Source organism: Myzus persicae, unplaced genomic scaffold (assembly GCF_001856785.1).
Source record: "Myzus persicae strain clone G006 unplaced genomic scaffold, MPER_G0061.0, whole genome shotgun sequence".
NCBI classification, from domain to species: Eukaryota; Metazoa; Arthropoda; class Insecta; order Hemiptera; family Aphididae; genus Myzus; species Myzus persicae.
Window position 1 is genome coordinate 180931 of NW_019101707.1, and position 14750 is coordinate 195680.

General features: G+C 32.3%; 1 protein-coding gene across 3 annotated transcripts; it reads right to left on the minus strand.

The window, feature by feature from the left end:
* Positions 1–279: 279 nt before the first annotated feature.
* LOC111030218 (coiled-coil domain-containing protein 170) lies at positions 280–8378 on the minus strand. Of its 3 annotated transcripts, none has more exons than XM_022309619.1 (15): positions 8157–8378; positions 6296–6394; positions 6093–6224; positions 5701–5994; positions 4958–5125; positions 4623–4767; positions 4390–4562; positions 4129–4329; positions 3056–3199; positions 2904–2978; positions 2107–2270; positions 1080–1188; positions 892–1002; positions 677–802; positions 280–576 (listed from the first exon to the last, which is right to left on the minus strand). In XM_022309619.1, the coding sequence occupies exons 1-15, from the start codon at positions 8214–8216 to the stop codon at positions 319–321; spliced, it is 2259 nt and encodes a 752-aa protein (XP_022165311.1). In that variant the 5' UTR covers positions 8217–8378; the 3' UTR covers positions 280–318. The 3 variants fall into 3 exon arrangements, with proteins under 3 accessions (XP_022165311.1, XP_022165312.1, XP_022165314.1); XM_022309620.1 differs by lacking the exon at positions 8157–8378 and adding an exon at positions 6704–6880; XM_022309622.1 differs by lacking the exon at positions 2904–2978.
* Between the last annotated feature and the right edge of the window lie 6372 nt (positions 8379–14750).

The following is a 14750-nucleotide window of genomic DNA, read 5'->3' on the forward strand; positions in this document are numbered from 1 at the left end:
GGTAGACGTTAAAAATATCGATATAATAGGTTTAATATTTTTCTGCGGTCAACAATGTCTTAGGTACGTATAACGGATTATGTATATTATACATTACACACCATCAGCATAACAATAACAGAGATACTATTGAATACGGCTTAACGTACCTATGCGGGGTCGGATGGTTTTATTGTGTATTTGTGTTATATGGGTGTTTCACATGTATACGAGTTATATCATAAATATATATATATATATGCACAGGTCGGATAGGTGTAGACTGTAAGATAAAATCTACTCATCGAAGCCTCTTCGAAACTGGTCTGTCTTCGTCATTCAGGTCTTCCTCAGCGGACGTTTGTTGTACGCGTTGTTCAGGATCTCGAAGTCGTCCATCGTCGTCGGGTCCGATGACTCGGAGGGTGGTGGCAGGTGGTGAACGTAAGGCGGCAATGGGTCGTCGTACCTCTTGGACAGGATGGAAAACTCTCGATGGGCGGCCACCAGTTTGGTTATTTTTGACGTGATCTCGTAGTCGGTACACGAAGAGTCCAGCGCCAGTAGGCTGATCACCGTCCGTCGGAGATCCTCGAGCTTTACGAACGAAAACACACAATAATAATCACATTTTTAAGACCACTTAACAATTATTATGATACACGTTTGCTCGCTGACAAGTGAAACGTCGACTTACAGAACATTCTCGGCGTTTCACTTCACTCAATTGGAATTTAATCGACGATAGGTCGTCCTGTAGCACTCGCATCGTGTGCTCGTTCAGAGTTTTGTCTTGGTTATGACAATCGGAAGTAGATTTCAACTGGAAAACAAAACGGTAGGTTATTATTTATGTTTTTGGATTATTCCGTACTCTAAACATGATATTTTCCAGGCAGAATTAGACCATACTTGTTCTTTGAGCACAGTGACTTTCCGTGAAAAACGCATCCTCAACATTTCCGATTCAACGAGACGCTTCTCGAGATCGTCGATTTTCTTCGCTCTTTCCAACGAAGTCAACTATATATGAACAGGTGTACGTTTTGCACAACATGTAATCCTATGAAGCACAAAGTTCTACAATGTGTTTTACTAACCTTACAGTCTCCAGCATCGGATAGTTGTAGTTTCAAGTCTCGGATCTGTGCTCTACATTCGGTCAACTGTAGCTGCGCCTTGTCCAATTGTTTTTGCAACTTTTTAGCCCTACGTAGCACGCATGCAAATTATTTAGTTTTAGTTATTCAATTAGGTATGTATGATTTGTAGATCAAAAATTTAGTACTAAAACAACTAATTAAAAAAAAATCCGGGGTTCGCAAAGGATAGAGCAATAATCTAAATCAAAAAAAAATTGGATAATAGCTTGTTTAAAAAAAAATATTATTATTTCAGTATGGTATAATTTATAATTTGTTATTGCAGCACTTGATGGTAATCGTTAACAAATTAAATATACTTTGAAACTTGATATTTACTTAAATGTTTTCATGTATTTTAACGTATTTTTTAAAACTAACTTCACTCAGAAATTTCTGTTTTAATGTAGAAATAGGTACATCTTAAAAATCGATCAAGTAATTTTTGAGTCTTTAAGATATTATCAAATGTACAGTTTTTTTTTCTATAACCAGTTGTAATTCTATATATAAACAAAACAATTGTTTATTTGTACGAACCAAAACAAAAGGCACGTGTAAGCAACCTTATAGCAACCTATAGTCTGTAGGGGTTGAAAAACGAAACGGCTTCACCTAATCTCAGGGAATTTGTGCACAAAATTTAGTTCCAATTGGTTCTGTAGTTTCTAAGTCTGTATAAGCCTCATCCAAACATACATTTATTTATAGGTAGGTACATAATTTTTTTTAGCAGGCTATACTTTCAATTTGTTTTTAATTTGGATTGTGTGTTCTCTCCATTGATTTTTTAACCCCGAATTTTCTATCCATTAAATATTTCATTTTTTTACTTTGGATATTTTTCATTGAATACTATCTGAAAGATCTAATCATTTTATGAGCAATGTCATTGAACGCTCCAAAATCAAAATACTGTATACATTATACACCCTTTACACTATATAATCATATGTTCCAAATGTCCAATATATAATCACGGTACCGTATATTAGCTTCATCTCTTTCTGTTTCCAAAAGTGTACGTAATTTTGTACTCTCGTCCTGGACACTGATTTTTCGACGTAACAAATCAAGATGGAGGTCACGTCTTTGTAGTTGGTCCCTTAGCGTACGTACGCGTCGTTGCAGTTGATAGACTAGAGCGCTCTAAACAAAAAATCAAAAATGTTATAACGACGAAATCATTGGTTGCCAGTAATAAAAGTGTATAACATATTATCATCGAGTAATGAAGCAAATAGGTACAATAATATAAATAGTGATATAAAATAATATTTATCTTTGAAATATTGACGATAAATGTTTACGCGTACACTACAATAATATTATATAATATATATAAATAAGACTTATACGATTTCCTGAGCTTATTACCCTAATATTACGGTGAAAAAATAAAATATTAATTAAATAGGTTAGGTATATTAGGTAGGTACACAATAATATAGTAAATAGTAATATACGTAGGTATTATGAGACGAAAAGTTTACACAATATACACCAAAAGTACGTTACGAAAAAGTACTCAGCGATAAAGACTTCAAAGCGCTGATAGCTACAAATATTATATTATATAAATATATGTTTACGTACGTTTTAAAGCATATTATTGTAGTATTAAACCTAAACTTACATAGTATTACGTTTACTCATCAAAGTTTTACAAATACACAATATAATCGCCAAGACTACAATAGTAAAAATGTGAACGGCAATGTAAAAATACCAAAGTATAAAATACAATATTGTTATATAGATAAAACGATGGTTCAAATATACTTCTCTGTAAGGAAAATCGCAATATAAACGATGTCTGGATAACGACGACGACGTATAAGGATAACCGAGCAGTAACTATCACCACGGAAAAGAAAAATATAAAATGATCGGCTGCGATGACGCCTTTAAAGTTAAAACAGCAATATTCTTACCTTGTCGATGTTTTTATCGTATTCCAGTTTGGCGAGCTGTTCGGCGCGTAGCAGCAACGATTCCGTATGTAAGTCGACGCCAACGTCTTTCGCTATCTGGTCCATGTGCATGGCTCTCGATAGTTTTTCGAGGAATGTAACGAACTACGGCGAAACATTGTTTGAAGTTCGTTTGTTCAATCAAAAACCAAAAAAAAAAAAAACTACATTTAGTGTCTCCGTTCAATACACTTAAATCGCCAGTTATTGACACCCCCCCCCCCCCATTCTGACTTTATTATATTATACAGTATACACATTTCAGCTTTAGCTGCAGATCTACAGTCGAAACATTTTTACATCTATTTCGCACTTGTCGGGAACACTCGCACCATGAACAATAAAATGTATACGTAATATCTATACTTTTATTATTATAAAGCTCTGAAGAGTTTGAATGTTTGAACTCCGAGACTCGGAGGATGTTTTAAGACTATTTTTCAACTTACACAGGTTAGCATAGGAATATAGGATGGCTCACACACAATTACGTAGCCAGGGAGTGTTTTTGGTGTTAAGATATCCCCTACTCCTTCAATCGTAATTATGCTATAAATATACTTGTCACCGGCTTCAGTTCTCCACAAGATATATTGTCAAATGGTTGTCCTTGATATTTTATATTCAATTAATAATATGAATATTTATATCCCACCTCACAAGTTATATTGAAATCTCTGTAGCTTATAGAGTCAAAAACTTCTAGATCGATTTTGACGAAAGTTTCAGAGATATTTGGGAAGTTAAGAAGAGTGGCTTAAACTACGTTCGAAATGTACCAAAATCAATATCTAATCAGCCACAAGTGAAATGCCCATCTCGGTCAAATGAGATCGCAAACTGAGGTACACTGCTGATTACTGATACCGATTTTCCCTTAAACACTAAAACCGAAATACACTAATATAGCGACGTGTTTTATGTTATTAAATTTTTTTCAGGTGTTGATTTTAAAGTCAAATCAATGTCTTTATATTTATCTTTTAGTGTAAAAATCATTTCAGAAAAAAAATTAGAACGAATGTTATGCTTACAATGGTTTTGTCATTACGTAAATGTTCTTTGGTCATTTCACACACATTGAGCTCGCTCTCGGCGTGGTTCAATCTAGTCTCTAAATTGCGTCTTTCATCCGTCAACACTCGATTTTCCGACGCCAATCTGTCCTGGTCGATCTGCAGCCGTTCAACCCGGTCAGTCAAACTGATTATCCTGTCCTTGGATTCCCCGTGCAGCTAAGCATTTTACAAAAACGATTTTCAACGAGCCTGACCCCAGGGTCGCCATCGATTTACTGTGTTCTTATTGGCCAACTCGTTGACTAGCCTCTTCACCGCGTCTTTGACACCACTCTCGGTGGACTGAACGTACCCATCCGCCGACGTAAGACACACGGCCAATGACTCCAAAAAGTGTTGCATGTCAATCTGCATTTTTTGACACCTCTCGTCGTGCCCTCTTAAATCGTCTACGACGTGTTAAGAATTTAATTAATTATTTTCAATCGAAACTTTATGGCTTCATTTACTTCTAAGAGTGGATATAGTGGCTTCCTGGCTTGCTATGTTGTTAGACGCGATGCCTAAACTCCTGTTGGTTGCCATCAGTTTATCCCTGAGCTCTGATAAATCACGTTCCATGACTCTTTGCTGCATTTCCAAATGTTCTTTTTCCTACAAGTTAATAGGTAGTGGTTTTTTTTTCTCTGGGTATATTATGTGTAATTTATTATTATTCGTTTTGTTTCTTCATCAATGCATCATATTAACGCAACAATTGTATACAATTATGTAATCACACAGTAATAGTCAAAAAAAAAATCAAACATTTAACAAATGAAAGTACTAATAAATATTATCATACTTGTTTTAACTTATCTATTTCAAGAATATGACCGGCAGCCTGTCTTTGAAGATTTTCTTTATCAGCCAAGGCCCTTTCCAGCTGTTCTCTACAGTTCCTCAATTCTATTTCTATCGAGGTTACATTTTCAGTGGCGGAAATATTTTTACGACGCAGTCTGTTTAATTCCTACAAATACAATAATAATTAATAATGATATTATTACATTGAGTTTAACCGGTTCGAGTAAACCGTTTGTGGTATAAAATAAAACAAAAACTGAACATTTGGTATGTTGATGGGCAAATGTTATAAAAAAAAGCATAATATTTGTATTTTATAAATTATAAGTGACCGTATATGTTTAACCGACTATATAATATATGTATGTAATTAAGCATCATAATTAATGAATTCGTCAGTAAGACTTATTTAAGAATATTAAAATATCTAGTTGCAAAGACAATAGTTAATTGTTGAAAATCAAACCAAATCAAACTTGAACTGGAAACAAATGTGGGAACGTGGGAAGACAACAACCGATTATAATACATCAATATATTATTATAAGATATTATTTCAATTTTATTAATTTTACAGTAAATTCATTCATATATTTATAAATAATAAATAATATTATTCAGTTATTGTTTATCAACTAATAAGAATTTAAGTATAATTCTATAAATCATTTCTTGATTGAGCTATAATACTCAACAATTAAAAGCTTATAAAAACAAAAATATGATTTTCCTGATAATCACCTGATGCATTTCCGACGCTTTAGACAAGACCACATCAACGGCGGCTGGAGAATCTGAATTCAAAGACTCGTAGCCTAGCGCCATCGAAGCTCTACTCACGAATTCTGACATTGATCTCCTTGCAGAGTCTCTCGCATTTTCAGCTTTCGTACAGTTCAATTCCAATAAATCTATTCTACGCTCTAACTCTGAACATTTTTCTACATGATGACGATTTTCTCTAGCTAAAGACTCGGATGACATGTCTGCTCTTCCCAATGATGTAGTCAACGATCTTTCTTGGTCCTCCAATTCCTAATGAAAATTTAAAAAATAAAAAAAATAATAAATGTATAAATTATATTATAAAAGTTAATTTATAAATAACAATAATAATAACATTTCATGTTTACCTTTATCCTATTTCTCAAACTGGCGATGATAGAATTTTGTCTAACTTGCTGCTCTTTCAACATTTCCGTTTCAGCCTCGAGCTCTACCGTTCTTTGATCTCTAGTCCGAAGCTGCCCTTTGGTGTCTTGCAGCTATGCAATGAGATAATCAGATTGTAGTTTTCTTTAAAGTTTGAATATTTATCTGAACAATGGTAACTAACCTCGGATATAAGACGATCTCTTTTGAACTGCAAAGCAGCCAACTCGCTTTTCAATGTGGATATCATCTCGTGATTACTTATAGTGTCTTCAGAATCCATCTGCAAAGAAACGGAGCAACATCAGTACAAAAACAAAAATGTACTAAATAATCTGCAGGTATTAACGCGTGAAGAACGTAAATAAAAGGTGGTTACTTATTACGGGGAAAACACAGAACTTTTTCACTGGTAGGTACCACGTACGAATTGTAAGGCTCTATATAGATTATCTGGAGTCACGCACATTATATTCCAGTTACTAAACCCTTTTCACCAGTCCTCGTCAAAATAACAGCGTTTGCAAGGAACACATATATATTTACCTATATATATTATATGTATTTTTTTTTTTTTGCCTAGTGACCATACCTGGTTTTTTTTTCAAACTCTATTGGACTTTTAATAATTCGTACGGTTTCTGCTAGCGTTTCGTTATTGTCATCTTCATTTTATGGGAAACAACCCCAATAATAATGATAACAACGAACACTGCCAGATATATACCGACCTCTGATATGTTGGTCGGCCAGCCGAGTACTAAATCAAACCGCCGGCGCCTAGTGCGTACAGTATAACAATAGTGCGTGTGTCGTGAACGAATGGAATTTATCGATTTGCATGTCACACGATACCTATATTGTAAGGCAACATTCACATAGAGCCGTTTTCTTAAGTAGGTTAAACCTGTGAGTTTGGAGTTTATTTTTGGCGCATAAAAACGACCGTTTTTCAACTTGTGCGGTTTATTAATAATATTTATATACACATATACAGAATGATATTACATCATGCGTTGTTTCAAACGCATAATATGATAATAATAATAATCCTACATCGGATACGATTATTATGATAAACATTAGGCTATACATAAATATTAAATTAAAATATATATAATAAATAATATGAATATATATGCATGTATCCACCGATTAGGTATAATAATAATAACAACAATAACGATAACAATAATACGTAATAGGTATATGCTTTATGATTTATTCGAATTCAGACAACATTGCAAATATTCAGCGCTACTGTCTGCCTGGTACCCACTGGATCACCCTGGGCCTGTGCGCATTGTTGTGCGTGTGTGTCTCTTTACATTTCGCGAATGTGTCCTCGGCGTACTTAAAAAAAAATCAATCATCGTGACATGATGTTAATTTTTTATAGCACGACACCGCGATATTATATGTAATGCGCCTATAAAATACTATGTACGCGTATTCACAGTTATAATTTAATCGAATGTCGCAGCATATAATATTATATCTTAAAAGCTACCTATAATAATAATATGTAAGCTCGTATCGTTGCACGTATGCCCATCAAATTATTATAATAATGTGAATAAACCGTATTATTACGATCGAGAGTGTGGCTTGTAAATACAATGGCAGGACATAATATAATATTACATTTAGGAAAATATATACTCTGGTAGATATAGGTGCAGTGTCTAGCCGCTGGACGGATTATAACGGATGATATAGCTCGGAAGTATGTTTTTATGGTGATTTAATAGGTCAATTTATGTTTTCAGTTTACGTTAGAACCCGGAATTCTACCAGGCGATTTTCAAATAAAATTGTTGAGAAAAGAAACTGCCCTAGCGACGGCATTGAACACCGGAAGGCACCTGCCATGGTTATATTTTTTGGCGTTGATCACTTTGTCGCTCCACCAAAAGTATTTTCTGAGAGAAAGAAAAACACGACGACGGTGTAAAAGACCCTTCAAACCCATACTACCCGCTCTGCAGCAGCACAATCAATGCAAATATAACGACCCGTAAATCATAATAATCATCCCCGTTTACTTTTTGGCCGCAGAGAATGTCGAACACCCTCCAGTCTTCGTCACTCATCGGCTGTGTCATCCCGGCGAGGCTTTTCGGCTATCATAAACTCATAAAATATATTGTATTATGCAGGTGGGTGCACATCGGCGTAGCACACCCCGTCACACGAAATGTTGTACCAACTCAAACCGACCGGCATAAAAAACTAGCGAGCATTTGACGCGAACGTGGTCGCGGTCGTGTCGGTGCCCCTTCTGTCTATCGATTCCTTTGCTGCAAGAGCCACGCGCTAAAATAAAGGCTATAATGACGTACCGTGTTGAATTGTTGACCCCCGCCGCCGCCGTCACGCTTAGTGACGCATTTACTCCAGTGGCGTAGTTAGGAATTCGTCCCGAGGAGAGGGATTACGGGTACCCTTAGTCGGCGGTGCCCCCGTGCCAACCCTCCCGCCGCCTTGAAAAAAAAACAAAATAGTAAATATCGTATAAATTATTGTCTACGAAAAATAACGCGAACTCAGGTATACCAGTTGTTGACGAAACAATCTTTTGCATTCGCATGGCTCCCATTTTTGTTATCACCGAATAAAAAATAATACAACTGTGGCATTATTTAGTAAAATAAAATAAACATACCTAACTTATACCTAGTACATTGTCATCTATTATTAGTACTATATTCATATACATTTTAATAGTATATTTGTTGTACAACATATTCAGTGTATTCAATACACATTATATTGGCATTTTGACTTCTATGGAAAGATACGGAAAGTTTAGTTTTTAACTTTTTAAGACAATTGTCACAATAGAGTCAAAATTAGAGAATATCTGAATACAAATTCGAATTAGAAACCGATAGCAAATATATCAGAAAACGTACATAAATCCATCTGATTTAACATTGAAATAACATTAGTTTATGGCGAAGGACATAGACAATTTACTATTTTAATAGACACGCATTATAGTTTACTAAATCATGTCTGCATTCGACAGTTATGTTTATTTAACAGGTTCTTTATTGAATTTAAAAATAGTACATTAGTACCTACCTAATATGAGTTAAAATATTCACATTTGTTTTTTGATTTTATTATTATATTCTCATAATGTTGACTATTTGCGACAGATTGATAACCTAAAACAGTAAAATGCAATTTATTATATACTATTACATATACCTATGTATGTTTTTTTTAAACCACTCGCTTCTCAATGCAGAAACCTTATACTCCCTCAAGCCCCCAGTGCCACTTAACCTAATCTTGATTTGAAAAATCAACTATTGTGGACTTGGTAAAGTTAATTAAAATGTAATTTCGAAATTATATAGAAACCTGAAACAGCCTTACACAATATACAAACTATCAAACTTGAGTAGTAGGTATATAAAAATCAAAATAAAATATACTTTGTAAAAAAATACCTTATATTTTAATAAGTGGTTGTGGCTTTTATAGCAAAGTACAAATAAACAGGAACATTTTGCACCGCAATGTGCGTATTGTTTGAGTCACATAATACGGATTTATAATTTTATACTATCCAATAAAATATTTTAAATGACAGGGGTTCATACACAGCTATCAACACATTGTTTGAAAAAAAAATTATAAAGGTTTTTTGTAAACTACGTGATAGTGTGTTGAATTTAGATTCAAATTGAATTATTGAAATGTAATTTAATCACATTTATGAATATTTATTTTTTGAATATTTAAATCCAAACAAATATAATTACGATATTACGTAACACCAATAACAAATGATTCGCATAATAGGTACCCACCTATAGAATAGGTATATATATATAGGTATTTATATTTTTCAATGTAAATACTCATTTACACAACGAAAAACGTTTTAATTATATTAGGTAAGTAGGTACTTCTGTGAACAGTGGAGAAAATTTGAAAATACATAAGTATCCCCGGGTGTTGTTGTTGTTGATGTTGTGGGTTTGTAACGCGCATATAAATAATGAACGATAACTGATAAGCCCATTGCCCCTTACTATATGAGAGTACAAACCGTGTAAGTATAATAAATAACAACAGCGAATGCAGTACCTACGGATATGTAAAGGAATCGTCAAGTTGACAGCAAACTGCAGAGTATAAAATATATTCGTGATCGCCAACAATAGCAGGAAATATCCACCGACTCATCGTCTGCAGTGTTACATAAGATTTTCTCGAGTAAGCTATATATATATACAATAGATGAACAAAAGAACAATATTCGTAGGTAGGTGATAAAAAACATCAAACAGATGTATGGTATATACCTAATATGTACACAAAAAAGTAAGATTTTTGTTTAGATTCTTTTTGTTTCGATGTTTCCGTGATACATTTATATGTTATACAGGTTGATTCGATCACCAAGCATGCTCGCCCCCAATGTTTTCCTATAAAACAAATTTATTCAAATTCTGATTTTTGGAATTTTTGGAATTTTTAAATTTACTCAGAGATAGTTTTTTTGGTACTACTTAAAGAGTGTCCTGTAGCGATACAAGCTTCTGTTTTTCAAACGAACCCCCTTTTTACTGAACATTATTTATTGGATAATTGAATAAATCAAAAACTACTAGTACGAATTTTGATACTGATACTTCGAATTTTTCGGATAAATTAATCACTGAATAATTTGCAGTCAGAGAGGGGGGGGGGTATTATTTGAAAAACAGTAGTTTGTATTGCCACTCCTTAAGTAGTTCACAAATCTCAAAAATATGAAAATTAGTCAGTAATGACTTTGTAATAAAAACTGCTTGGTAGTCATTATTGGAGAAAAAAGGGTGAGCATGCTTACTGAATCACCCTGTATAAGTGTTTTTTATTTATCAAGGTATACCGACCGTTTTTAGGAAGTTCGATATAGTATACACTTAGGTAAAATATTGCAGCAATGCAATGACTGCGTGTAATACACATGTGTGTGTGTGTGAGTGTATGTGACTTTTCTTGTATCACTGCGTACCATGCAATTTTAGATCCTTCTTCCCTAGAATTCCCCAAGTTCAAAACGAATTTCTGAAATCAAATTTCAAAGATCTGGAGCCGCTTTAAAGTAACACAACAATTATAAATTATAATCATTTATTTTCGATCGTCTAGCTATATATCTATTTAGCTTTATTAATATTTTTAATTTTAATGTACCTATAATGGTTTAAACTATGCATCTATAAGACCCCCCTGTAAATCTCAACCTATAGACCCTTAACTCATAAGTCATAACATAAAGACAATAATATTTTAATTTACATGTGCTTTATATGTTGAAGGTTCGGCGCACACTGCGTATATTATGTAATTTGTACACATTACGCATTTACACGAAGCACTGAGGGAAAACAAACATCAATGATATAACTATGGTTACGGAACCATATATTGTCATTGTATTGTATTCTTAAGTCGTCTACTTGTCCGTATATAATGTTTTATTACATCCTATACATGCTCGTCGCTCGATGAATAGGTATACCGTGATGACGTGATGTGTACAATGTAATTATAATATGTATTGATATGAACAGTACTCATCACTATAGTTTTGAAACTTGCTCGTCGAGTTTTCCCAAAGTTTAAAATTAGATAGGTACCTATAAAGTATTTTGAAAATGTATTTAATTTACTGGTGCTCATAGTTAGGTACTCGGATACGATTTCCGGACTCAAATTATTGTACCCTTGGCGTAAAGTTTTTGACGTTTTTGACATTTTGTCTTTAACAATATAGAATCTCATACGAAACTAAACACATTTTACTTAAAGTGCATAATTAACTTTTTTTCTTAGTGACATGTGAGCACAGAGTGGACAATCATAATTATTATAGGGCCCGGATGTTAATGACGAGGGCTAGGATTTGTATGCAACAGCATGTTTTTTTGCGACTTCTGATTATTGATCTTGTCAGTAATGTCCACGAATCATCTCATTATGAGATAAATGGTAGTGCTTTTATTTTGCATGTTTTTCCATATTTTTGAAAAATGCATATGTATTAATGCATATATCGATTATAAGAATGCGAAAAATGCATGTTTTATGGTATAATATTTCGTAATTAATATTTATGATTTAATATTAATATTTAGTATTTAATTCTAGTTCTGCTGATTAAAGTATAAAACTTAGTTTTTTTTTCAAACACAAATTTTATTTTTATAAAATATATAATCCTATGGTACAATAGGCATGCGATTAAAGATTGAATAGTTTGATGGAGAAAGATCATTCATTTTTGAAAATTTAAAAAAATATGTGGTCATAGCATGTAACACACGTAGTGAATGTGAATTATAAATTTTATTTCTAAATTATTTTATTTTATTTCTCAATTATATTATACTCGTATTAAGACAAATAGCCAAATACTAATGTATTTCAATAAATAAATATTTTTTTTGTAACTATATTTTTGTGTTTATCTTATAAAAATTAAAATGCATATTTTTACATATTTTGGTAAGTAAAATGCATATTTTACAATTTTTTATTGCATACAAATCCTAGCCCAGTTTATGACATTTGCATCTTTTTTTGGCACATCATAGAACATAGACGTCTTTTCTAGCTTCTAAAATGTGTTTCAATAGCATACGCAATTATATTATTGATTTTTATTTTGCATTTTGCATTTCTTTGTTTTTGGTCATTTTTTTTTAAGTTTTTAGTGCATTTTTTACACTTGTGTATTACACAGCACAAGTATATACACTTGCGCAATTATTTACTTGTCTTGATAGATGTAACATTATTTTCGTAGCGCACTAGCGCCCAATGAGTTCCCATATTATATTAATTTTCCAAATTTTCAAAAACATTATTTTTACAATATAGTCTATAATACATTATGATTTAAGGATACATAATTAAATAAAACAACTTACTTGAACTTGGAAAAACGTTTCCCTTTTTGGTACCAGCATGGTCAGTGGTCACAGATTAGATTTTTTCCAGTATCTATAATAAGTAATTATACATACTCCATGAAGACTAGAAATATCTCTAGTCTTCATGACCTACCAACTCATGTTTTTGTTTTTGTTTTCAATGTTTAAAATATCAATATAACACGGCGTCCTAAATAGGCTATTCAGCTACATCATAGTAATGAATTCATTTTGATGATATTATCACACAGTTGATTCCAACAATAGCTAGGTATTTAACATTTTTACCTGTTCTATGGTCAACTATAAATAATAAATTCAGACGCAATTCAGAGCATTAGGTACTTCTTTAGCCTTGATGGAAAAGTAGTTGAGTAAGTCTAGTTTATTAATTAATAAGGGCATAAAGCATACTTAACAGATAATGCTTTTCTAAAGTCGAGAAAAAAAATATAGGACTTAAAATATCGTATCCTAATTATTATAAATAAAATTCCAGGTTTTAATATTAATGGATTAGTTGTTGATATACCTATTTATATTTTACACAAACGCCACACTAGTTACTAGAAAACAATGTGTGGTTATTTAAGTAATTAATGACCTAACCTTTATGATAAACCTTTGAAATTGATAAAGTTAGTGCAATGGGTACTATATACTCCATAGATTCCGCATATTTCACCGTCTATTTAAAAAAGAGGCATAATAGAAGCTTTTCTTATAGCTAGAACTTGGATGGAAAATTACCAGAAAATTAAAATCTAATTTAATTGATACCTATGTTAAAAAAGACAAAAGGACGTTAATAACGAAATAATGTCACGAATTTTATTCAAATAAAACTTGATACACCATTCAGGCATCAACGTAATATGATTTACACGTAATATAAGAGTTTTTATGATAAGGGTTTTTTGAATGAAGTTTAACAAATTTCAAAGGATTCACTGGATCAACAAAAACAGAATCATTATTTTGTATGGACGTTTTTATTTATCTGATTCCATTTTAAATAATCGTAATTTTAATTAGGTATATCTTATGAAATATCATAACCAGCATTAATATTATAAAAATTTTTTTTAATGTTTCAACTGTATTAAATAAAAATTAAAATAATATAAGAAGAACGAGAATTTAATATTAATACAATTAAAGAAAGTTTAATTTTTTCTTAAAATTAAAAAGCACCATATTATATTATTTTCCTTGTGTCTTTCATATTATTTTTAAATAAAAAAATTAATACTAAACATTGACTGAAAAAGTAAAAGCAAAATTAAAATTGTATTTTTAAATATAGCCCTGCTAAGGAAGAATGCCGAATTTCGTAAATCGAAAAAAAAATTAAAAATGAGATTAACCTTTCCAACGTATAATATACTAGTTTTATACGTTTTGCATAAGTATTCATCCTTTAGAAAAAATTGGAATTGAAATAATATATATACTGTGCTTAGCGAAAACGCAGTAACCACAATTTTCTAAGAAAGATTGCCGTAAGTTATACAGCACTTATTTGTGATATATATTTAAGGAGCTGTTGTTTAGGAAACTGGTCTTGATTAAGCCGTATCTTATAACGTATTTTTAAATTACTGATAATGTATAGGACTTTGCTGTAGTATTGTTATATCAGAAAGACACAAACACATTTCGTTCAGTTTTCGATAATAATTTTTAATATAATTT

Excerpts from the sequence above, each read along its gene's own strand:
- LOC111030218 (XM_022309619.1), bottom strand. The coding sequence starts at position 8,216 with ATGACACAGCCGATGAGTGACGAAGACTGGAGGGTGTTCGACATTCTC. Across the intron at positions 5,126-5,700 it reads AAGCGTCGGAAATGCATCAG|GAATTAAACAGACTGCGTCG; the intron begins GTGATTATCAGG and ends TTGTATTTGTAG. Across the intron at positions 4,563-4,622 it reads CACTATATCCACTCTTAGAA|ACGATTTAAGAGGGCACGAC; the intron begins GTAAATGAAGCC and ends AACACGTCGTAG.